Below are 26617 nucleotides of genomic sequence, written 5' to 3'. Positions count from 1 at the left end.
AGCCCCATGCATTTTTTAAACACAGGGCTGTTTTCGATCTGCACAGCCCCCCCCCCCCCCCCCCTTTCAAAACTAGGGGAGAGGACACACGTCCCTCCGGGGAAAGCTCAGCCCCAAGGTTCAGTGAGCTCTATCACTTCGGTCCAGTCACTCTGCTGTCCTCTTTAATCCCTCACCAGCAGGCAGACAGGTAGACACACTGACACTGAGCAGACAGTTAAGGTCACAGACAAACACATTTTCAGAAACAGCAAAAATATATATATTTTTTTTATTACACTATTGCTATAAAGGTGGAATGATGACGTTTTTACAGTTTTTTTATCCATTTAGATGAGCAATTTAGAGAGACGCTTTGACAAGTGTGTATTTAAGTTTTCACTTACATATCAGTTGCTATGAGACGGCCTATAGTGAGAGTGTGTGAAACAAAAAGAGAAGGAGATGTATCAGTGTATTCTAGATTCCATCCATTAAACTCCAATAACACAGCGCTGAAGATGCAGCGTTTTCAGGAGGCTTAGTGGTTTGAAGAGGGACATGAAGTCACCAGAGGAAATTTGAATACACTCAGAGTAGAGAAAAGATAAGCTTGTACATTAAGGATTTAAGGTCAGTTGTGAACCTCCTAATAAGAAAAGCGGAAGTTAAATGTCGACAGAGGCTCCCGGCAGTTACAGCAGCCTCCCCTCTCCTCCCCCGCTCGGCTGTGTTGGCCGGGCAGATATGTGGGGAGCCAACACCAGTTTGCCACTGTCACCCAGCCGAATGGGACTGAGCACTGGAGGCCACCATTGAAATGAATCAGATCCATCACTGTCTGCAGGGGGAGAGGAGGCGAGCGGCACAGTCTAATGCATCGGGAGGAGGGAGTGTGGGCTTCGACGGGCGCAGCGTATCCAGGCCACCCCACTCCATGAAAATAGCATTGATTCCATCATCGCTTGGCACTGTGCGCTAAAGTACGATCAACTTTTCTTCGAAGAGAGCAGTTTAACGTTTCTTAGTAGTTTAAGCTGGCTTGGTTTGGACGGGGGTTTGCGAAAGCACAGACCAGTCACTGAACTGGCATCCATTTGCTTCTACATGACGCAAATGAAAAAGTGTCAGCAGGAAAGCAACGCTGTCACTTATGGATACAAACATGCGACACATTAATGGAAATATGAAATGCACTATGTGACACTCTCATCGTGTGTCAGGGCTGTGTGGTGACCTCTCTACAGGCATGCACACACAAATATATATAAACCCAACAACAACATACACACACACACACACACTTCCACGTATTGCTCAAGGTCTCCCAGAAGCCCATTTGCTTCCAGCTAAATTGGGGCTAGATTCGTCAGTGGCTGGTAGACAAGTGTTTCAATCGGCGGGTTCATAGCGCTGATGATTACGCCCATGTCTGAGGTGGAGTACCTGCTTTATTTTTGCTGCCATTAAAGCGGTGGCAATGAGTGGCCTTTGCCTTGGGTTAAAACAAGATTTATTCCCCCCCCCCCCCGACCTTGGAAGAACAAAAAATTCTTCAGCATGATTAAGGATCTATTCAAGTCTAAAAAAGCCGCGCTGTATGAGGACTATTTTTTCCTGTAGCACAAACCCGGAAGGTCCCCATGAGACTGATTGAAAATCTGACATGTGTGGACCCTTATTGCTCCAAACCAAGCCTACAAATACAAGTCTCAATTTGCCGTGGAAGACTCTTAGTCAACCAAGTCGCAGGATACCAATGAGTCGAAGAAGCAGGAAGGCAAAGGCAACAAGAACAAATTCAGAAGTGCAGATGAAGCTTCTTAAATGAGTAGCAAAATGTCTTCAGGTGGTTTTGAAAGCACTCCTAATACTAATGCCTTTTAATGCATTAAATGTGCAGAAAGGTAGGCAGAAAAAGCAGTTCATAACATCTCAAATATGCTTAGCGCTCAATCAAACACGGACACATACACACACTCCGTACGGGAACAATGACTCTTTTCCTGTGGTCTGGTTCCACAGATAGCCCGTGTTTGAAAAACTACCGTTCTGCCCCAGATAGTCAAACGATATGATTGGTCGCTGGCAATTAGTTTGAAGCATTATAATTGCATGGCTGCTTCAGAGACTGTTTCATTTCTCCTTCTATATCTGACTTCTATTAATACATCGCCACATGTGTTTAAGCAATTAAATTTATGAAAAGTAATCTTAATTCCATTTATTTTTTGTTTGATTCCACTCGCTGAATGTTCCACGTTTTTAGTGCAAAGACTGATCCTCGAGTCACAAACCCAAAGTCCTTTGACTGAATCCAATGCACATCTGTTCCAGTAGTTTGGTTAGATTTGTTTTCAACTTTGTGCCTCCGTCGTTATTCGTTTCTTAAAGATCTCCATTTATTCAATGACGCTGACATATGTGCTGATACCTCATGATTCTGCACCACCCATCACCTTTCTTTTGTGACCATTTGAAGACATAATCCTGCGTAGGGTTTTGGAAGTATGGTTGTTGTCGTCCACTATAGAAATCGTAATGATACAGCAATGTTACATTCGATAGAAGAACCTCCAATAGCAATGTTCCACCAGCTTGCAAAGTGTGGCACAAATGTAATAATTCATAGCAGGGTGAGTTTAAGAGGTGTGCTGGATAGACTGCAAAACAAAAGGGTGATCAGTTCCACTCATTGTTCTTTGACATAGCGACCTAATTTATTAGCAGTTCATTTAAATGTTTGGTCTCCAAGTTGATCAGCTGCTTTCATCTCCGCTGTGGCTAAAACTGACAAGTCGTCCATTATGTAGGCAGATCAAAGAAGTCGGCTTATCATGAGACATCATCAGAGCTCCTTTCAGCACAGCGAGGATTATTGGAAAACTAAAATAACAGTTTATGTGAGGAGATTTAAAGTTTTGCTATGCCAAACATAAAAGATGGATAAAGATGGATTTTGTATCTGAGCTTATGTCTGAGACCCCTCCCCCCCCCCCCCACCTCCCCTTCTCCTCCCCTCTTATCCTGCTGATGAACTTTCACTCAGGGGTGGATGTTTGTGTCTGTCTGTTGCAACAGCCGTGGCCGTTCATGAAGAGACTCCGATATCTATCACACAGCAGCATCTAAAAGCAGACTGATGATAAACGTGCTTGTGTCTGGGTTTCATTTCTCTGATTTGAAATTCATCGCGTGACACGGGCGCACGCCTCTCTGTGCATTTGTGCTGTTATTTACGGCCGATATCTCCAGCCAGACATCGACTGTTTTCTTTTGACAGACTGGCTGTCTTGTGTTTTTTTTGTTCCCCGTTGTCCTTCATGACAGCGCTACGGCAACTTGCCAATGAAGCACCGCTTTAATCAGAGCAGCAGAAAGACACTTCCACCAAGACGCCTCACCCACCACAAAACCTTCCTCGGCTTCCCCGTCTGTGTTCGGGACTACTACACGCTTCTACAGACTGAGTCAAATTTAAACAGAGTACTATTTTTACACCGTGGCGCTCCGCCACAGAGTTCTCATGATAATTCACGAGACGGAGCTCATGCCTGAGGACGGCAGAGCTATCACTCGAGTCCTTTCACTTCAGACATTTCTTAACTTTGACTTTATTTTTGTGCTTGTCTCAGCACAGCTTGCTGTCAAGACCGCCTCGAGACGTAAACGTAAAGCTTTTATGTAAAGCATTCCCCCTATTTTGACCACTTGAAAGACTTTCCAGTCCAGCAACTCCAATCATGTAAATACCACGTGGGACCAACAAAACCACTGCAAAGTTGCCCCGTGCATTCAGCCACCTGAGGAACTTGTTTCTGGTTTTCTCATTTCCCTAAGCCGCTGACACAGAACCGCATTTATCGTATTGTCCGGCTGTGTCCCGTGTTCAGCATATGAACCACCACTGATGCTGACATTTACTACCCTGCTGAGGTTTTGATATGCATGACAGCTAATTAACGTCAACGCCTTAAATTGGAGAAATGTGACGGGCTGTTATACGAGCCCGTCACATTTCTCCAATTTAAAGCATAAGGATGACAGGACAGCATGCTGTCATCATGCTGTCATCATATTACACATGTTAGGCGATTCACACAAAAAACAAAGCAAAGCTGACCTCTTCTGAAACAGTTTATTGTTCTATCTGAGGCCATTTGCTCTTTTATAATGACCCGCTATGGATCACAGCATACTCTTCTATTTTACAGCTCACCATGAGGGACCATGGTCAGGCTGAAACACTGCTTCATTATTGATGAGAAGCAGCAGCAGGGGGGGGCACAGGAGAAAGATCAAAGCACTTCATTCCCTGCGTTCACCTTAGCGTTGTTGCATCATCGGAGCTCGCAGACGCAGTAGCTTAACTCTGCGGAGGGAGCGGGATAGAGCGGCTTATTCTGTTTTCAAAGAGCACCGGAGGAGCCTCCTCAGCATGCCAATGGCCTTGTTTGTAATCCATTCCAAACGCGTTGCTTGTTAGTCACTAAGAGGACGTTTATGCAAAGAAACAAGGGGGGAAGGAAGTGGCAGGCCCTAACAAAAGATGCTCACTTGGACGAGAGAGGGGCTGATCGATAGAGCCTTGAGAGAGCTATCAATCAGAGCCCCGGCCCAGTAAATTATGGTTTTATTAGTATTGAGCTGACCACTGCTGGGAGAGACCTTAAAACATTGAGATGCTGGCCCACATCGGAGGCTAGAGAAGGAGAGGGAAATCGGTGTCGACCCCCTCTCCCCCCCCAACTTAATACGCACTGATTGAATTCCAGTCAGATCATGACTTGTATGTACCACAGCTTCCCCGCTGTCATGGCAAATAGCAGTGATTCATGGGAAGAGGACGCGGAGCGGTGCACTCTGGGAAGTGCAGTTTGCAATGAAGGGGTGACTAAATTGAGGGAAGTAGATCGCAGAGGTGCAGAAATGCAATTCCGGCGCTGCTCGGCCCTCATTCCCAGCCGGCTCACTGAGGACTAACTCATTTAGGAACAGCAGGGGAAACTCAATAGGGCCAATTGAGAAAATAATATATTGAATCTGGTGGTTGAGTGGGCTGCTTGGGCAAGGTGGAGGACTGCGGAGGGGAAGTGTGTGTGCTAAAAAGTGTTTTTAAGCAACATATACACGTGTATGTGAATACACACACACACACACACACACACATTCCTTTTACTTTGCAGCATAGCACATATGGTGTTCACCTGTTAGCTGTTGCTATTGCACTATACTTGAACATTTCCACTAAATAGTGGGAAAAGAAGTTAGTTGGTAGGAGTGACTGTTAGAGAAGACGATCTCTGAAGTTTAAGAAGAATTGATGCCGTAAAAACCTTGTTGAGTGAATATTTGTTTTTAAAGTAGTTGATATAAAAAGGGAATCATTAAACCATCGTTCTAACTAGATAGTAAAGATAGTGAACCTGCTAGCTAACAATGAGGGAAACACAACCAAATAATCATTTAGCTATCGGGAGTTAATTAAAGGAGTTGTGTTTTTAGTGCACGTTAGTGCAGGTGAGCGTGCCCCACAGGTCAGCTCACGGCCGCCGCTCTTCACACATCTTACATTACGTTTATAACGCCGTCCTGACCATCGGGGTCTCTGTCGGCACTGTCGCTGTCAGCCCCGTCAGCTATGAGCCACCGGCTCACCGTCGACATGTTGAGAGCTGCTTAGCGTCGATCAAAATGCTGCCAATCTTGGACCTTTGCACCTTTAAGCTGCTGGGTTACATTATTAACGTTTTGAGTGGATTTGAATCTTTAGCCACGCTACCAGCACGATTCTTTTGGACTTCTTTTGGACTTTTGCATAAAGTTGAGCTCTTCTCAACTTCCCCCTGTAATGCCACTGGCCACTGTTTCAAATCTCTGGAGCAAGACATTTGGTCTGTCTTTAGTTGGAGAATCAGCTGTGGTAGAACAGTTATTCTCACATACCCCGCTATTGTGCTGATTCCCCATGTGCATGATGTCTTTTTGTGAAATTGAGGTTTTACTAAGAACCCCTAAAAAGACCTGGGCACCCACTTTGGGAAGCATTGGCATTAGATGAGGCTCTAGGTGGATGTGAGAAGCTAATGAAAGTGGGGTATCTAGCCAGCAGCGAGGCGAGTTGTGCCTGGGGCAGGATGCAGCAGCTTAAGGATTGTAATTACAGCATTATGGGGGAGGTTGACTGGATTAGGGCCACAGCAACAGGCTGAGACCAGGATAGAAGGCCAGGAAATGTCCACGGACGAGACATTATTAGCTTTAGTTGACAGCTTAAGACTAGCCCCGTCAACACACTGCTTCTTCTCCCTCACTGACTACCCAAGGTCAGGCAGATGCTGATGCACAGGCAAAAACACATTTTGTTCACGACTCTGCACTTACCACAAACACAAACACATACATGCACGTGAATACAGGTAAGCGCGCACACACACACGCACACACACGCACGCTCTCGCTCCATTCACACAAATATCAGCATCACCTTGAGCGCACAAACACACAGGCTTGCTTCGTGAGTCCAGCGGGAGCTGAAGCAGCAGATGATCTCGACTGGGCTCAGTGTAAGTCACAGTGCTCTGCCCTCTTCTCCCTCCGTCAACAGGATAATCCACTCTGAAAACGGCTAGATTAAGACAGATTAAACTCACGATGAGGTGATGAGAACCGCTGGATAAGAAAGGAATATTATCTCAACAGAGACACTGACCAACTTAAAGGAACACGCTCTCTTTTGGACAAAGCATTTTCTTTTTTGTCTTATCAGGCAAATTGTGATGATTGATGCTCATATTTATATTTTCCAGTCAATTCTTAAGATGAAATTTGTTTGTTTCTGCACGGGCATCAAAAGCTATATCCTGGGAAAAAGACCCAGATGTTGAATCACTGCTGCGATATCAAATATCAGGTGATGGCAGATTTTACATGGAAATGTCACTGCTCGTCATGCACTAGTCAGTAAACATTCACAGGTCAGTAAACATGCACAAAGCATTAGCATGCACAGAGGCAGACTTAATTAATACTGGATACACAAAGATTAAGCAGCTGCCATTTTGCCTCTGTGTTAAGTTGATTCCAAAGTCTATTTGCAATAGAAGCCAATGAATATATCTGAAAGGAGCCCAGCTCGGCGCTCAGAGAGGGAGACAGTTACACAGCGGTGCGTCTGAGATCTCGTCCTCTTGACACATTCTATACATAATTTTCATATCATTTGGTCCTCAGCTGCTCGCTCTCTGTTCCACTCCGTCCACACATTCTCCTACCTCTCACCTGAGACACTCCATCTTACTTCTTTTCGGGCTCGTGACGGATCCGACAGCAGATGAAAAAGTGCGGAGAGAGGTTGAGTAAAAGAGCGAGAGAAGCGGGTCAAATAAATCTTTATTTTCGGCAATTTGAGCCTTATTGAGACTGAATCATCCGGGGACACGCTTTTTATTATAAGGCTGCCAGTGGACGTGCCTCTGATTGTAATTGTGTTGACCCAGCCCCCCATTTCACACACAAACACACACACAGACACACACATTGTTCCCTCGTTCTTCTTATCAACACGGTGTCCCGATAAAGTCCGGCGCTCTCAACCTCATTAAACCTCTCATTTATATTAAACAGCCGATAGGCGACTCGGCAGCACCCACACTGCACTCCCCCCCCCCCCCCCTTTGTTGACCAAAGAATTCACTCCTCTTCTTCTCTCCTCTTCCTCCTGCTCTCCTGTCTCCCTGCTGCAGTTGTTGTCTGATATTTAGCTCCCCTTTCTCTTGGCCGGGGGCCAGCAGAGTGTTGTGAGACATCAATATTAGCCGGGGCCTTCTGGTTTAAAGCATGCTCGAGGTACAAAGTTGAACTGCGTACGACTATCTCGCTGTAAGGTAGCTATCTGTAATGGGTCCTGTACAGGGAGTTCTTCTCCAGTGCCTTCCCCCGGCTGCCCACAGGCTGCTATGAAGCATTGTGGGAAATAAGGCCAAGGCCCAAGGTTTATTCTCTCACTCTGCACGTGCAATTTCTTTTCTTTTTTTCACTGACTCTTGCTGCGGTAGCTCCATAGTATCTATCCTAAAAAAAAAATCCACTATTGGCTTTTGAAGACTGAGCACAGTATCTGGGCCCAGTGGTTCCAGAACCGCTAACCGTGTCCCTCCTGCCAAGACTGACACATGCACCGAGTGTACAGTGGGCTCAATAACCAGCAGTGCGGCGCATCGACCACATGGCAAATGTCACTGGTCCATTTACTGGGGTTCATTGTTAGAGACAGCTGTCTATCGGCCTATGGGAAATCCATGGAGCTTTATCCGGCTCGGACTTCTACAGGAGCCGTTTCACACTGCTGAGCCAGAAAATACCCACGTATGACGAGACGGACGCTGGAGCCCCGGTTCCACGTTTCTGGAGTATTGATGGCATCACATCATGCAGACCCATTTCTTCTTCTGTGTGTTGTTTGTGGGTGTATAGCTTCCTGTTTATGTGCTACCCGCACACTGCAAAATACATGACCATATCAAAATAATTAACGTATGTACATTTTTCAAAACACTGAGGTTTTTATTTGTGTTCACTTGGGATTTTGGATTATTTCAAAGGCACAATACATCAGTCCCAATTTAATTTACAGGGCTTTTAATATACAGAATAATGCAAGATGATAGCTAAACATAAGTTATTCATGTTCTTTAATGCAGTAAATGATTAGTCGTAGTTGAAATCATATGTTAGTAGTAGAAAATTCTGTTATTTTCAACAAACAGACGAAAGCACTATGTTTGAAAATGTTCTGAATGTGAATATGCCTCGAATGTTTGTTCGGAAAATTGTTCATATTGGCCCTTTAACAAAAATATTATTGTAAGTCTTTTTATCAGACCAAATGCAACATTTCTTTGGCGCTGTGCCTTCTTGTAAGCCCCATGTCTGCTCTTCATCTCCCCCTTGTTTCTGTAGGAAGCCCCTGTCAGCCCTTCGGATCTACAGCATCCCGTGAACTCTCTACCGGACAACCACGAGCGCCGCATTTCCCACTCCGTGTATGAAAGCATCGAAGGCATGGACAGCGGCTCCACGCCGCTGGCTAATATGATCGGACGCATTGGTGAGTCACATTATCAGCGAGGTTCTTTCACCCTCCCTCTCTGCACCTTTGTGTCTCTTACAACATCTGACAGACACGGCAAATTGGATTTCTTTTTTTTTCTTTTTGCCGGTCATTCCCCATTCAAATTGATGGGAAGTGTGGTTGACCTGCTAACCTGCTCATTGGATATATTTTGCCCTTAAATTGGTGCTGTCTGTAAACTGACATCCCCTGATACATTTTAGCATTCACCCCAGCGCCTCTGCTCGCTCCTTCCCTTAAACCCCCAACCAGCATCACCTTCAAAGCCTCATCGCTCTGCATCCCAAAAGGTGCGCTATTTCACTATTCAAACCTCTCAGGGATTAACGTCACCCCCGATACTCCCGGCCATCACTCCACTCCTGACTGATTTCACTCGGGTCAATTTCCATTGCACCCAGCTGACATCAGCGGGCTAAGATCTCGCCTCTTCAGGTGTATTAGAATTGGCAATTCAATCCTCGGGTTAGCCGCTGCTGTCATCTCAACATCGACGGGTCTTTTCGCGCATGCACACGCGTGGGAAGGGGAGGTGATTGCATCAGTGTGGGAAGGGGCGTGTTTGTAGGGGGGGTGATGCAGTGCACTAGCGGACCCTTTTTTTTTCAACACACACAGTAGGTTCTCATGCACTTGTTTTCTCGACTTCCCTTCCTATCCCCTTATCTCCTATTTTCTTTCTCCTCCTTTTTTTCTCCCAGTCTCCTCTTTCACCTGCCACCCCGTCTAACTTCCATTCTCCTCTCCTCGGATGGAGTGATTTTGTAATACGTCGATGATCCACACTTTCTGCCCTTCTCCCATTCATTCTCCCGTTTCTCTCCGATCCCCTCTCCACCGTCTCCTCCAGAGCGGTGCCACTCTGCCACTGATCATAGAAGATCTGAGGCTGTGTCAGAGGCATCTGATGGTTAATTAAGCCTACAGATCAATAGGGCTTGCCCCTGACACTCTCTCTCCCACTGTCTCCGTCTCCTCCTTCTCTTTTTTCACCCTTTCATCGCGTCTTTCTCCTCCATCCCAAATCAAATACGCTCCAATTGGTTTGGGTTTTCCTCTCAGTTTGGCTTATTCATTCCACTGGCTTTTTTTTTCCAGAACGGCGCTGTGATCATAAGCGGCAACTGTGGGCGCGCGCTGATGGAAAAGTTTCTTGCCATTGAAACTTCAAGGGCGCCCAGCACTCATTTCATCCTGCGGAGTGGGTGTCAAATGAGCCAAGTGGAAAAGTTTTAGGGGTGGGGGCGGAGTGGGTGCTAAAGCGGTGCGTTATCACAGCGGAAGCTCGGCGGAGTCTCAGATCTTTGACGTTGCTTGTCTCGCGGCAAGAAAACGTCAGTTCCTTTTCTTCCCGGTCTTGAGGCTGTCTGCGAGTCGCGGCCTCATTAACCCGTGCCCACATTCTGTGACGGGTCTTCATCTTTCTGAATTGACGCAATTATGTTATTTAAATTTCTGATGCAGTCAGAGTAGAGTTTATATTCATCACAGCAACACAACACTGCCGCACTGAGGTAAAAATCGACACCTGAGAAGTAGAATCAGGAATTTGCTGCTACCATGGGTCGGTCGAATGTTTTGCTTTTGTGCAATAACTGCATATCCGATCCTCTGAAAATGCAGAAGATGTATTTTGTGTTCCCCCCCAGAATGCATGCTGGGTATATAAGAAGGTCTCTCTGTCTTCTGCCGCCAAGCAAGTGGCAATGACCTTGCGTCTCAGTCACCACACGGAGCTAAGATCTAGTTAACTTTGATCAAATGTCCCAACATTTACTTTGGAAGCAAATAGCATCAGCATTCATATTCATCAACATGTGAATTGTTTTCTTTTTCATTTCTAAATGTAACCGAAATGTCAGTGTACTACACTTACCCTCTTTAGTTTGAATTAAGGCAATACATAAGCAGACAAAATGTTCTGTGAAATGTACATTTCTGCAGGCTAGAAAGAGAGTAGCTGCCTGCTCTCTCTATCTTCTCCTATATGTTATTTCAGATGGGCTCAGACATATTGCCTGGTGTGTGAGATGTGACAGTAATGGTTAGAGGACAGATGCTGGGATCAGTTGGGCAAGGTCAGGAAGCACACAGCCACCAGGGCTTGACTGACAGCACGATGCGGAGTGTATCTAGACCTGCTAAATTACTGAATCGAGAAAGCCAGACATGTGCAGTCTGGGATATATGGCAGGCCATAGATACAGCACGGCACACACGTAATGAAGTTGCGCGCAAGCGCGCACAGTGGCTCACTCACGTACAACCTCTCCATCAGGTTAGGCTCAATTTCCACTGATCCACTGAATTCTCTAACCAAATCAGTTCCTCTCCTCTGCTCCATTATGCTGCCTGTGCTGCTGTAAGTGGACCAAAGCACAGAGGCAAAAGGGATGGAATGGTTCTGCTGCTCAAGAATTAAGAACTGGCTTTGATCGTGAGTTATAGCAGATGGCAGCAAGTCAATACAGTGTAAATTGTAAACTACTACTTCTGCCAAACTATCATTGTGATGCTACGCTGTCTATTTCCTGTTAAAAAAAACCCAAAAGAAAACAGCTGCAACGTCCTATGGATGCCTTATCTCACCTCACCCAGGTATCGATCAGACACTGGACCAGCTCGTCTGCTCCCAGCAGTCACAGGTAGCTTGCTGCCTTTCTTCTCCAACAGTGAGAACAGGTATTGGATCTGTGGGGGCGGAGGTATAATTTAATCAATTATAGGAGTTATGATTACCATGGCAACAGCAAAGAAAAAGCACCAAATGATGCTGGAGGGAGACAGGTGCTGTTAAGCTGGTGTAGGACCATCATATCACATTGATTGTAAGGGTTGCCTTCATCTTCCCGGTAGTGTGTTTTGGGCTGTCATTCAGAACAATCAGCTGTGTGTGTGTGTGTGTGTGTGTGTGTGTGGGCGGGGGGGCTGCACACGTTCAGCTCATCAATAGTCAGAGGTAATCCCAGTCCCCCTTTGCCTCAGTAAACCACGCGATGCTGCGATAGTGTCAGCTTTAGCTTCACACACGCACACACCGCGCTTCATGGCATCGTGGCCGGAAGCTGAATTCACAGCTGGCAGGTGGTGAACATACAGTGCGTTCTGCTTGACTCCCTGAAAGAAAATGAGTCCCTGACACTTTTTTTTTTCTTCTTCTCTTGCTTTCCTTCCCCCCTCCTTTTTACCCTTGAGGTGAAAGGATCGGGAATCATCAGAGATGCTTTCTCTCTCAAAAGAAGGAAAAAGCAGAAAGAAAGGAAAGGTGAATTAACCGAATGGAAATATGGGGCTGAGTGAAATCTCCTGCATGGGCACAGCGGGGCAGTGACAGCCGAGGTTTGACGCACAGGTCGTTAGCATCACACCCGGCTTCGCCTTCCGTCCTGTCTAATCGAAAAAGGGCCGCGGGGCGCGGGGTCCACACGCTGGGGTGAAAATTGAGGTCCCTCGGACTAACGCTTTCTTTGGATGTGGCTGTTTAGCCGAGTGCCCGAGTCAGAACGCACACCCAGGACCGGCACATAAAGTGAGGGAGGGGGCGGGAGGCGAGGCCGGAGGTGGGAACCAGGCAAGCGGAGCCATGCTGTTGTCACACAGGAAACGAGGTGTTCACAGGATGTAATGTGTGCAGTGCAGGTGACGGTGCAACAAAATCCTGTTTGGGGCGATTTTTCCATCATTATGAGGACATTTATTTTAGGTTAGTTTGTTTGTGTGACTTTGGTGAACTAACTAAAGTCACACAATAACAGTAACAAGCTAACCGATAGAGACACGAGTAGACCGGGAACTCCCGCATTCTGCGAGGTAGATTTACTGTTTTTTTCCAGTGGAGTCTGGTGGCTCGGGCGGCTTCAGGTCCCCGTCGGAAACATAGACTGTGTAGCAGTTTGACGGCAGGGTAAAGCGGTGAACATGGCGCATACTTTTAGTGATATTTGATCTTTTTAGGTGGGCATTTCTTTCAGGTAGCTAAAATGCGTTTTTGCTGCTGCCCCCCCGTCCACAGCAATACATTGCTTTGCTCCTGTGTAGTAACTCCTGTCTGCTCCTCCAAACTGGGGGCGTGCCAACCATCATCTACTGCAGGTACTACACCGACTATGGCTAAAGTACTTTCTACAACCCCACTTCCCAACACCCAAACTATCCCCTTTAAGTGGGACCGTCCTCCCAGAACTTGAACCTGCTGTCTCCTCACCTCCAGTATTTCACAGTCTGCAGACTCAACCTTTCTGTATGCTCAGCCCATCGGTGCAGGAGATGAGCCAAAGTGACCTCCCTTAATTTGGTGTCCAGATTGCTTGAGAGTGCTATTAGCATGCCTCAGTAAGAAAATAACAGAGGCGTAAACTGGTACTCTAGAACTTTCCCTCTCCTTGTGCTTACTGTTCCCATTTGCTGCGGTCATTTGGCCAAAAAGAGGTGTATTTGCCATACACATTTTTAACACATTCCCTTAAAACAAGTTTGAAGTACCAGCAATGTAAAAAAGAAAATGCAAAATGCAGTCATTTAGAAAATATTGTTGAAAATGCAATTTTAATGCACAAGCTCACTGAATAGGCCTATTTTTCACAGCAGCCATTTTGACATGCCATAGCGTGTTGATTAAAATGAATTATGGTCTCATTCTCTGAAGTTTGTCACAGCCATTCCAGTGAGCCAGCATGCACAACACCATAATCCATGTTACCAATCACCGTGTTTACCCCCACGCGTCAAAATGGCTCCTGTGAAAAGCACCCATCGAGCCATCATTACGTTAAATCAATCTTTGTTTCATCAAGACAGTTCAAGTGAGAGACATAGAAAAAGAAGTCCGAAAGGGATACAAATTGGAGAACCCTTAAAATGTAACTGATACAAAACTCTATTAGCACCTTGGAAGTATAGTTTGGCAAGAACATGATTTCTATTTTTGGCTGCGTGGTCCACCTACACAGGTGCTTTGACCTGTCTCATTAGACCTCTTCCAAGGGCTGCGTGGGTGTGTACGGACGGCGCTGGATTAGTATCTCTCCAACTCCCCCAATAGTTCCGTTGCACCTGCTAGGTTGAGAGAACTTTCTCCCTCCTCCTTCTGATTGGTCCGTGACGTTTGGTGACCTCACGTATTTCATAGCATAGCTCCGCCCAAACCTGAACATGAGCCAGAGTGAAAACAGCCGCGTGGGTGTGCAAGGTCAGCAATGCCACATTTAGAGTCTAGTTATTAATGTGATTTTAAATTTCCTGCTTGAGTCTGAAAGAAACACATAGCAGCTAGAACGAACGAGAGGAATGTGTCTGCTGTGAGGGATGATTAAAGAATAAAGCATCAGGTATCTGACTTCCTTACTGCTACTTGGACATACACTACATTTCTTCTCTGCTCAAGGGATTTTTCACTCATTGCATTACTGGAGGACTTTGTTGATATTTACGTTTAGCCTCGAGCGACAAAGGAATCAAACGTATCAAGTACACAGTCTATCTTTGTCTTAATGCATAGGGTGCACATCCCCGGCTTACAGCTTACATAGCCTTTGCTTGTGTGAAAAGGTTGAGGTGGTCAGTAATGATATTCCCTGAAATGGCATTTAAAGGCTAAATAACAGCCTTGGATGGGAGGGCGGCACTTCCCTCTACACTGTTGATGGGTTGACCTCTGCAATAGGAAAACCTTTTAGCCTCCTCGTGCTAATATATACCAGAGAAGTGGTTCGTTTGGTTTGAAGCCGTACTGAAGATCACCTGTGCCAGTAGCGACAGCATCTTGGCTGCGTTATCGACTACCATGCATGCATTGTGTGGGAATATTTCTTTGCACTGAGCTGTCACCAAATCAGTTTTCCAAGCATACAGTGCCAATTGTCACATCCTGTCAATTTGTTGTCACAGGGACCATGACGACACCTGCCAACCCAGGACTCACTAAAACCTGCTTATGACCGGTTCCTGAGCGCTCTGTTCCTGGTTCCATGAGAATCACTGATTAACTCCACATGTCTCTGGGAGTCTCAGTGTTTGGTGTCCTTATTCTAATCCTACGCGTCTGATTCCTGACGTTGCGTTTCTCTACGAGGAAGTAAGGCATCGAGCCAACCGGATGTTTGTTAGTACGTTATTGCTTGAAAAGGATTTGATTTGTCTACTTGGGTCCTGATGATGTAGCATGACAGTTACCTGTCAATCTGTATGATTTCTTGTTGACTCGTCTTGTTTTGTTTGTAAAAAGTCAGTGGATACACGAACTGGACCAGAACGTAAAGACAAATATGCTTTATTTGTTTTTCTTGGTCTGGACCAAACTACAGGTGTGAAAGTGTCAGAAAATAGCAGAAATGTCTCCCGGTAGGGCCTTGGTTGCTACTAATGTGTACTTAGGATGATTACCGGCTGCAATCCGAAAACCATGGCGGCCTGGATCAACTAATGATCTCTCCTGCAGTCAGATCAATAAGCCAAAGTGTCACAGAAGGAGGGAGGAAGAAAGAGAAAGAGTGTGTGATGGACAGAGATTGAGGAAATCACACAGGACAAAGAAGACGGAGTGGAGCCATTAGCCCGACCTCTCACCTCACAGCGCAATGTTTCAACGGGCAACGCTTGGTCAGAGGGCAGAGACGGAGGAGAGTGAAGCTCCGATCCGTGTGGATGGATGCAGCCAGGTGGCCTCTGGAGCCATCAAGCTCATCTGTCTCTGTCTTCACTCTCTGCCAGAGGGGGGGGGGGGGAGGGGGGGGGGGGGGGGGGGGGGGGGGGGGGGACGACGAACATCTCTGCTTCCACATCATGGAGTAGCTTCCACACGCTGAGCAAGGATGGCCAGAGGGCGGCGTGCGCTTTTAGTGCGGCCGTGGTCGTGGAAACACGACTTCCACTATGGACGCTAAATGCACATGGAAAATATATGCAGTGGCTGGACAGATGACTGTAATGGCATGACTACAAGCTCATTCCATTAAAGTATTAAAGCAACCAATTTTTGCCTTTCAGTGATTTTTTCTATGAACCATGTTACAATAACAAGACATTAAAATGAACAGCCACTGTCATCACACTGTGATCATGTTCGGCCCGCACATGTCAAGCCCCACCCAACGACTCGTGTTTGTTTTTAGCAGGATGGATGGCGACTGTAGTGTTGCTGAGGCGCTGGGTCGTGTGTGGCAGCGTGACTCATGAGAAGCTATCTTTAATTACAGTGTGACAAAGGCCACAGCGGCTCGCTCGTGTCGCCATAAGAACTCTTTCTCTCAGCTGCATGGATGGCGGGCATGAATCAGAAGCTCTTTAACAAACAGCGATAGAGCCAGCTTCTGTGAACCATTAACCATAATCGGAGGAATATTTATCCCCATTTGACCTCACGTACACGTTAGATCTGTGTGCGACTGCTGATTAATTAGTGACGGCATCGTGCTATTAATGTTGTGGTTGAAATGTTGCATTCCTCTCTCAGACTGGGTGAAAGGCTCCAGTGTTTTAAGGATTGCAGAGGCTGAATAACAGCGTTTCGATTGTGGCCAAGATAGCGGTTCTGTGATTTGGTGAAAACAATAATTACGTTGCCGGCTCTCCCAGGTTTTAGATGCTTGTTGGTTATTTGTGCTGCAGTGCCATTAGAACAAAGAAGCCTCAACATTAAGCTCAGATGACCTTCATGTAAACAAGGGAGACGCATAAAGGAAGACTACAAACCAGGCACGGAGAATGAATGCACTCATCATTTCACCAGCACTTGTTTGCATTCGGAATCATCTCTCTGTATTGAAGAACCGTAACGTTCTACTTCCTCAGTCACCGCCGAGTTCTAGCACACATGTACACCGTCTGTCGATTTGGCTGGGGAGAGGAAGCGAGCTGACTGTGAGGAGCTGGTAAAAGGCAACGGTGTTAAAACAGTGAGTGAGCAGCACCTCAATGCGCCAAAACACCACTGGAGGTGCTGAACCGTCTTCTTCCTCTCCACATTATTTGTCAGTCGGGGAACCAAACAGCCATTTATTTTTCTTCTTCTTCTACTACATCTGTTCAAATCTGCTTTTGCATCGTGTGCTTCACTGAAGCATTGGCGGCGGGTGATTTCCCTTTATGCTTCTTACGCTGACAGCTGCAGAAAAGCAAGTGCTGCAGTATCTCTAATTATTTTCACCTTTTGAAACCGTCAGCGTGGCCCCAACTACACCTGTCCATCTCCAGCCGCTCTCGCTGTATGAGCGCGCCTGTGTCCTTTGGAGGGAAGCGGAATGACTCTTAACAGCTCTTCATCTGCAGAGCTGGCTACCTGTGTCAAGAGGTCCCGACTGGAAATATTTCATTAAGCTGGGGAGAGGGGTTTCTAATTAAAACGGTGTCCTCTGTTGGCGAAAGTGGTGTGATTGCATGAGGGAGGTGAATGTGAGTTGTATTGTCTTTAAGAGTGCATACTGGGAATGCAAAGGTGTGTACTTGAAACACACACCAAAGCTTTAGTAGCGCTTCCTTTTAACTAAGCAGCTCTTCCTATTATATTACCACAGTTCCTTCCATGTGGCTACTGTAGTGAAATTCTCAGTGTGGCTGATGCAACCGAGAGGTAACTCCACTCTTTGGCTCAGGGAAAGTAAAGAGCGGTGCAGCAATGGCCCCGATGGACACGTATCCGCAGGGCATCTCTTATTGACACTGCCGACACTTTTGTTAAACTGACTGTAAAGCAGAGACACTGACGACAAGGGAAGGGGACGAAACGGGCTTAGACTAGTTGTGCAAGGACAAACCTTATATAATATAAGTTATTATATAGAGGATAAGGCATACAAGACAATACTGTACAGAGAATATACGTAAAATATAGATTCTGTAAACCATGAACAAATAATGTTTACTTATACAAACATACACACTTAGAAGATAGTAAATGCTTCTGTTTCCCATGTGCAGATTTCAGTTGGGAAAGCTGTCTCAATAACTAGACAAACATCATTGCATTGGATGAATTGGAGGTCAAACCAGAACTGTGTTTTTTTTGCATTTTATCTAAGGTGCATATTACGACATTGGGAGCATTGTGATTGCCTCTCAACGGCGCTCAACATGGCAGCGCCTGAGCCGGCGGCTCGTGGCTAACAGTGCTCACAGCGCTAACAGTACAACAAAAGCCTGAGGAAAGATAAACGATGGATATTGACGCCCAGCTCTAATTGAACTCCTCACTACTTGGTCTGCCTGCTATGAAAGTGATAGGCCTACTTCCTGGAGTTCATCACTGTCATTGCTCCAGGCCCGCTGATTTACAGTATAGGGTGAATTCAATTACCCATGGTTCTCTGTCAAGCTGCCCAAGTGAGAAATGGCCTTCATTTCACCTATTTACAGTGTTGGCAGCCATCTTAACTGGTTTAGACGAGCAGTCTATAGACAAAGGGATGAGGCTTCCAAAAGAATCAATTAACACAAGTACTGTACAGGGGCAGGCTTTGGGAAAGTTTTTGAGGTCATGGTATAAAGCAACTTGTTTCCTGGGAGTAAAATAATATGCATCAGGCTTGCAGAGGCAATTAAAGTAAACTAGCATATTGGCTGTATGCTCTATAGCACTACATGTAAAGCTTTGGTACGGAACATGTATTCACATAAGGTTGAATAAATGTCTTTTATCACATGCCGCTGATAACACTCAGGACATTTATGAAAAATAACCTAGAGTACACACAAGTTGTGCTTTGTTTGACTTGAGTGTTTTTTTAGGGGGGAGACCTCTCTAAGCCTACCTTGGGTTTCTCCCTCGCACAGCTGTTTTGTTTTGGTATCGCTGTTTTTCTTGTATATATGTATAGATTTTTTTCTTATCCCTGCAAAATAACTAAACACCTCATTGCCCCGTTGATTGGTGCTCAGATTTGCTTCCACAACATGCATTTATCATTCGTCGGGCCCCAGTGAAATGAAATGCCTCTCAGAGTCACGTTGGGATCCTGCCAGGGTAAACAGGGCTGTCTGCTGTTAGTGATTACACACGGTTGTTCCGAAGCTATTACATTTGCAAAACGGCTCTCCGATAATGGAAACAAAAGCAAAGACCAGAGGAAGTCCAGCATTTCTGTAAACCTGCGTCTAATAGCAAGCAGGTGTGTGGTTAGAGTCTGAACTCCGCGTCCATACACATTCATGCGCCGATCAATTTGCAGAGTGAATCCTCCGAATCTGTATTGTAATGCCGCTGCTCATGCCGTCGTACAACCCTTCTCATGCCCTTGGTGCTGAGCCGCGACAGCGCATTCCCCATCGACTTTGACTCCTGAGGAGCAGCAAAGGAGCGATTCAAAGAAGTCCTCAGCAGGGAGGGTCAGGCAGGACAGAATACAGATCAGGAGAGCTCCTCTCATGCTCTTATTTGTCCTTGGAGATGGATGGAAAGAGAATGGATAAAGCTATTCAGCTCTACGACTTTTTCAGCGACATTTAGAGTCTGGATTCTGGAGCATTTATATATCAATAATATATAATTAAGTGTCTTCTCCTGTGGGTCTTGATGGCTACTTGATGTCCTATCATTTGGATCTGCGCTGTCCATCGTCGTCCATGTTCACGAGCGTTCTGTTTCTTCAATATCTGGTATCATCTTGTCATGCAGCATCGTTGTTTGCGTGCAGCGTTGCAAAGCTAACCGTGATTTACCCTTTGAGAGATATGTTGGTGTCCTTCAGGCAGGTCCCGATACCAAACTTTCATAATACAATTATCTCAGCTGAAGTTATCTCTGCATACAGTATTATCTGGGTAATTACTAAAGTCAGATAAAATGATGTTTATACAAACATGTCTGTGGAGGAGTGTGTGTGTGTGTGTGTGTGCATACTTTTCCTCACCATGCTCGCATATTTTCTCAGCCTGTTTTTGTCCCACTTGTTATCAGACACCAATAATAATAATAAAAAAACTGGAGTATTGATGCCATGTTGTGTATAATTGTGAAGAAATAAATCTCCTCTCTCTCTCTCTCTCTCTCTCTCTCTCTCTCTCTCTCTCTCTCTCTCTCTCTCTCTCTCTCTCTCTCTCTCTCTCTCTCAGGTAACTACCAGCTCTCTCCGACGGTGAACATGCCTCAGGACGACGTAGTGATGATCGAAGACGACAGGCCGCCCCCGCTTCCTGCCCATCTCTCCGACCAATCGTCCTCCAGTTCCCACGATGACATGGGCTTTGTGGGAGAGCCCCCGGTGTCCTGGATCCACGAGCTGCCCGGTCAGGATGAATGGTGAGTTTTTACTTTGCGGGGGAGTCCGGATGAATTATTTATAACTTGATGGACTTCAGTTATTGCAAGTTATTGCCTACATTTATTCCAAAGTGAGACTATTTGCCTTAATAAACCAGGAAATAACATTTATTATCCTAACATTTTGCATCACGGCTGCATTTAGAATCCCCAAATGTTGGTAACTTTTGGGTAAATGTGCAGTGTAAAGTGAGAATGTGTGTGTGTGTGTGTGTGTGTGTGTGTGTTAAATAATGGATGACAGAATGTGAGTCAAGAAACTCATACAGCACCTCCACCTCTCCAATCCGCCCCCCCCTCTTTGCTGTCGTGGGCTTAAGTAAGCTTGCACTAACCAAATTCAACCAATGATATCACGACATCCGTCCACCAATCAAATCTGCGACTATTAGCGCAGTCCTCCGTAGCTCCATGTTGCGCTCCGTTCTTAAGCCCGCCCTCTTTTTCGGGGTTCAAATGGAATGCGAAGGATTTGATTTACATCCCTCTTGTGACCGTTCACCGCTCAACTATTCTGTTTCATAGAGGAATACTGACGCTAAAGACGCTCTCACCGCCGCTTCACTGGGGCTTTGAAGGCAGCCTTTTAGAGCAGGACGTTATAGAAGTTCATCCTTAAAAGTGTAATCACTCACTCTGAAATTACTCGTGGCATTTCATGTATGATTGCAGTGTACAGGCACAGCGAACGTAAAGACAAGACATCCAATCATGTCCTCTATCTCGTCTGATTGACACAGCCAGGCCACTTATTGTAGGTAGTTGTTTGCCTTTTGCCATTTGTAGTGAACAACTTCTATATTTTATGAATATTGTTATTCTTTCTTGTGATTGGCTGGTGGTGGCATGCTGCAACAGAACCACAGACTAGATGTTTAGGATAGAGATGCACGGTCTCTCTCTCTCTCGCTCTCTCTCTCTCTCTCTCTGTCTCATATATATATATATTATGAATGAGTAGATTTGCTCAGCATGCCTGTTGTTCATGTGATGTCAGAGGTTTGTCATAGTGGATTAGGTCCACAGCATATGGCTGAACCACACTCGGACTTCCTCACACACCATTTACACACACAGGCTCACACACACACACGTGCACAACGTGTGCGCGCAAGGCAGAAGTGTGCTATATACCACTGCCTAAGGTTTTTGTGAATAATTTATGTCCTCAAAGTCTCTCACACACACACACACACACACACATTCTCTTTCACTCAAATGCTAACAGCTGCTTTAATGCACCAAGTGTGTATCCTCATTCGGAGTGATTCTTACTGTTTCTCATTTTCTTTTTCAAGTGCCCCCAACATCCCACTACACACACACACACACACACACACACACACACACACACACACACACACACACACACACACACACACACAGCGTTAACAGGCATACTGAGCCAGCAGGGGATGTGGGTCAGCCCGGCTCCAACGTATTGGAACTGTTACTTTTTTAATTAAGCTCTTGCAACAGTGCAGCCGGGGCCCGCTACGTATTGAATATGTATTGTGCGGAGCTGTGAAAGTCTCACCTCTGGCCTCCAGTATTATGCAGCTTTCCTTCCTCATGGGAGGCGTCTTGCCAAGGCCACAGCTATACACCTACAGTGCATACACAAAGCACAAAAGTGGCTGCATGGCTTGTAAAATCATTGTAATTCAGGCTCTTTCTCTTCTCGTCCTTTTTTTTTTTTCACCCAATGGAATTTAACAAACTCCGATTTCCTCTCTCTCTCTCCCTTCTCTTTTATTTCCCTTTATTAATTAATTTCTTTTCTGCAGTACCAGCGCTCTATGTGACTTTGTTGAAACAGTCAATAGCGAGCCAGTTGGCGTGTAAAATTAATGTAATCCTGGCTTACTTTACTCTATTAATGTAAGGGTAATCAAAAGGTCATTTTAGCATCTGGTAGTGGTTATAATGAGGGAAATAAGGAATAATGTAAACAAAAATCAATTAAAAGAGCCCATTCTTTTACAATCTACGCACCTCTCTCTTGTAGAGTTTTGTGGAATTACATTCTTATCTCTCCCCGAGTAATATTGTCCCTCTGCTCCGTCCTCTCCGGTGAATGATAGCCCGCGTGTTAGTGTGCTAACGTGGAGGCCCCCAAGATAAATGGTTGTTTTGGAGGCAGGAATCCCATCTCACACAAGACACATACATTGACCTACTTCCTCTTTTTTTTTTTTTTCTGACATCCCTAGCCAATATCTAATGGATGTGTTCTGTGTATGCGCGTTAGTTCATGTTTTTATTGTGTGAAGACATGCTGCTGTTTATCCTTCTCTTCCAGGTAGGCTACTTGTCTGTCACTGTCATGTTGTAATGAATTGTTGTTGGATCAGCTTTACAGGCCTCAAATGATCATAAAAGAGGCTATAAACATTACAACCCCATGCACTCTGTTAAAATGTTAATGTGCTAATATCCACGTTTTGTTTTGTCGCTGCTGTATCACAGACTGTTTTATTAATTCTCCTTCTTTTTTTATCAGCTGTTGAGTGCGTAGAGCTTAGTGAAAGTGGCTTGAGGTGTTACAGTAAACATTTAAATCCATCGCAATGGTTCAGCTACTAGTCAGCCAGACGTAGAAGACTGTGGTTGCGTCGGTTAGGTCCAGGATGTGCGTAGGGTTAAAAGGTGTGTGAACCGGTGGCGGTGATGGAAACCAGCGTGTGTCTTCCGTCAGGTTACACCGGATAAATAAAAGGTTGTAAGTTATTGCTTTGCATATCTGCACGGAGTTCATTCGAGCGCCTGGTCCCGACCCGTCACATTAACTCCCTTCCCGGTGTCTGCCTCCTCCTTCATTAGTTTGAATCCAAAGCCAAACAGGAAGGACCACGTCTACATGATTTACAGTAAAACAGATAACACGCACTGGTTGATATCGTGGCTGTGTGCAGAATAATCTGGACATATAAGAAGATGAAAGGTTTTTCCTCTCAGGAACGGAATGTGGAACAGTGTCAGAATCACAGTTTAGTGTGTAGTCATGGCAGCTCCGAATGCAATGGTTCGTCTGAGATGCAGGAGGAATGTTTCTCGTCTCCGCCTGGTTTTCATCCCAGTCCATGTCGTTTCCTTCTGGCACGGTTAGCTGCACACAATGAACTTGTTGTTTTAACAATCAGTTGAAAATGAGGATCTCAGAAATTGTAGTTTAAAAACTCAGCGATCGTTGTGTTTGTAGCTTCACCAATGAGAAATAATGTGCCGTACTTCATAGTTATCCACATGATCCTGAAGAAGGAAGTGGAAAGAAGTGGATGGTCGCTGTTCATTCCCCATGTGAAACGAGAAGTCAACGTTGATTTATTTGTCACATGAATTGGGCACTTTGTTAGGTATTTTAATCCAAAAAACAATCTTTTTCCTAAACCCAACTAACCTAACCCAGCTAAGTATATCACGATCTATTCCTAAACGTAACTAAGTAGGTTTGTTGCCAAGACCTTTAAGTTGTTTCCTGTGAAGACGGAAGTTTATTTTGAAAAGGCCGTATGCATGTAATGAGTGGAAATTGACACGTGTTGCTGGCTTTTGTAGGAAACTTTTTGTAAAATATCACATGAACCGTTGTATGAGGATACGTTGTTTTAAAGATGTTCAGTGATAAAGAGTTGTTTAATTAATCTTTCCTACTAGCTGCGTTAAGCCCACGCCTGGATGGATATTCCCCGTTAATAAGAATTCCCCCTGGTAGTTCATCTAATCCTCACAGAGGTGATACCAACTTTGTCCTTCAGAAGCAAAAAATAAAGCTCTTAAAAGTATTTGCTTGACTTCCTTGCATTGTAACATCTAAACACAAAGTTCCTTGCTCAGGAGAAGTTTTCAAGAGTGTCAACCCCTTCAACTATAAAGTGCTGAAGGAACTTTGAAGATGTGGCTCTTTGAGAAGTGAGAATGTGTCTCCTCCCAACAACAGAACCTCTCTGCCTCCTCGTACTATGGTATTCTACTTGTAAATTCACAAGAAGTCCAACTGTACTCGTGAAGACAAGCGTGACAAGCCTACAACTTTTATGACCTATGTCATAAAAAAAATGCAATACTTATTCCATTGAAATGCAACATTCGGCCCCATTAGAACCTTTTCATGGCAGTTTATTTGCCCTGTTTCCTGCAATTACAATTTACTATAACTTAACACAAGATTGTTAAGCTCATGTAGTTGCACATTGCTGTGTGAACAGAAGTTTACAGTTTCCCCACATAATTGCTATGCAGGGCAGAAGGTTTTAGTCGTGGTTTTGTACGTGTCACTGTAGGATGATTAGTAAGAATTAAAACAGTGTTAGAGCTTCATTGTGTTGAGAATGTGAGTCTCCAGAGGAGGCCGGCATGTGAACAGGAACATACGTCCAATAGGGGCGCCGCCCTGCTTATGTGCTCACGCATATTAATGTTTAGAAATAACGTACTCACAGATGTTTTGCATTTATTACAGCAGCATAAACTGTATGATCCATATAATAGAGGATGTTTAAACCAGCGACCAGGTCAGCTGCTGTCCACTTGATCTATTCTGCAAAACTTAAAAGAGAAAAACTAAACTTAAAACATGCGGTAAATATATATTGCCACTTATGTTAGTGGTCATGTTTCAGATAAATGTCAAACCCTGTCTGTCTCATCTGTCTGTCCTCCGAATCGGCAGCAGTCGGTACATGTATCCACAGAGATAGAGGACACAGTCATTCCATTTCAACAAAATAGCTCTGGATCTACAGACCAAAGGCCGCCGGGCAGCGTACAATCTAGTGTCAAATCTGCACAAGTGCACCTGTGGATGTTTAGAATAACATGCGGCTTCACACTCCCTTCTGGACACCGTGTCCCTTTTATCCCATATTGCTTATTTTTCACTTGGTCTTGGCCAATTTAAAGAGAAGAAATCTGCCATTTGATGTCATTTTTGTGCCATTCATTTGCTGTGGCCAGTTATGCCGAGCAGCTTCTGCTTTTCCCTCATGTAATCATGTAAGGATAGGTAGATTATTATTATTATTATAGTAAATTATTCAGAAAGGTAAAAGAATATCCTCGCTGTGTTGTTCTCGGGATAGCAGGGTGTGCAGCCTCCACGGCACCCAGCCTGTGCGTGCTGATGAAGCCGTAAGCTCACATGCTCTTACAACTCCAGCAGCGCTCTGTATCTTCCTAAGTTGTGAACACACCGTTTTCTGACTTAATGCGAAGCGGAGGTGAGACTGCAGAGGAGAAAAAAGCCTGGGGTGTCTGCAGCACGCTCATCGGTCTGAAGTTTAGGAAGTGTTACCCAGCATCACTGGGAGCCAGCAACTAACTACTACCAGCTAGCCTGTGGCACACGGCATTATTTCATTTGTTTGTTGATTTGATTATATGACTATTATCTGTTATCTTTTGGAAGCCCTCGGGTTTCCGTCTGCAGGTTTTAAGTTTACCAATTATTAAATGATGGTGCTAACACTGAATGCTAATTATGTTTCGATTTTTCGAAATTAAGAAGTCCAACTTGAAGCGCCTCGGTAGCCGAGTGTTTACAGAGCATGCCACATATTTCTGCAGGTTTGATTTTGTTGTTTGTTGCATGTCATACCCCCCCCCCCCCCCCCCCCCCCCCCCCCCTCTCTCAGACTATTGTTGCCAGACTATTGTTGCAAAGTCATCACACTCCATCCTTGATATCAAAGACCCTTTTCCATCACAAATATTGAAAAACTTTTTCACATCCTTACCCCTAATGATTCAAATGTTCGAAAAATGGTCCCTATGCTGAAAAACCGATTCAGAACTTCTTTTTCAGTTGAGCTGGTAGAAGAGAAGCAACCTCACTGCCCCACTTGTACCACCAGGGGCACCGTCACAACCTTGATATAACTAGACTACGACCGTCCCCATGGCTTCGACCACAATCCGGATGTAGCAGATAAGAGTGTAGGATAGGTGTCAATTCTCATCAAGGTGAGAGGGAAGAGAAGTGGACAGCAAGAGAGAGAGAGACGGAAGAAAGAGAGAGAACTAGACTGTGCCACAGGTGGAAACATCATTTCAGTCTGTCAACCAGCCGAGATGGAAAAGGACAAACAGACGCGCGCATCCGCACACACGACGCCGCCGCCGCCGCACAGACGCCCTCGGTCTCACGAGTGTTTGGATACACACTGGCTGGTAAACAATTTCACAAATTAACATATAAAGTGGAAAAGGTCCGCATAGGCACGAACAAACAAACTTCCAAACTAACATTGCGGGCT

At 45.2% G+C, this 26617-nt stretch overlaps 1 protein-coding gene across 5 annotated transcripts in view; it reads left to right on the top strand.

Annotated features, from left to right (window-relative positions):
* The window catches only part of LOC306712399 (partitioning defective 3 homolog), a 305150-nt gene that overhangs the window by 164207 nt on the left and 114326 nt on the right, over positions 1 to 26617 (top strand). For all 5 annotated transcript variants that reach the window (XM_079181659.1, XM_079181658.1, XM_079181656.1 and 2 more), the window contains 2 exons: positions 8941 to 9088; positions 20156 to 20342. In XM_079181659.1, the coding sequence (XP_079037785.1) occupies positions 8941 to 9088; positions 20156 to 20342 (335 nt within the window). The remainder of the gene's footprint in view (positions 1 to 8940; positions 9089 to 20155; positions 20343 to 26617) is intronic.

This window comes from Pholis gunnellus (genome assembly GCF_910591455.1).
Source record: "Pholis gunnellus genome assembly, chromosome: 20".
Classification (NCBI taxonomy): Eukaryota; Metazoa; Chordata; class Actinopteri; order Perciformes; family Pholidae; genus Pholis; species Pholis gunnellus.
Note: the sequence above shows the minus strand (reverse complement) of the source record. Positions and strands in the feature narration are given on the sequence as shown.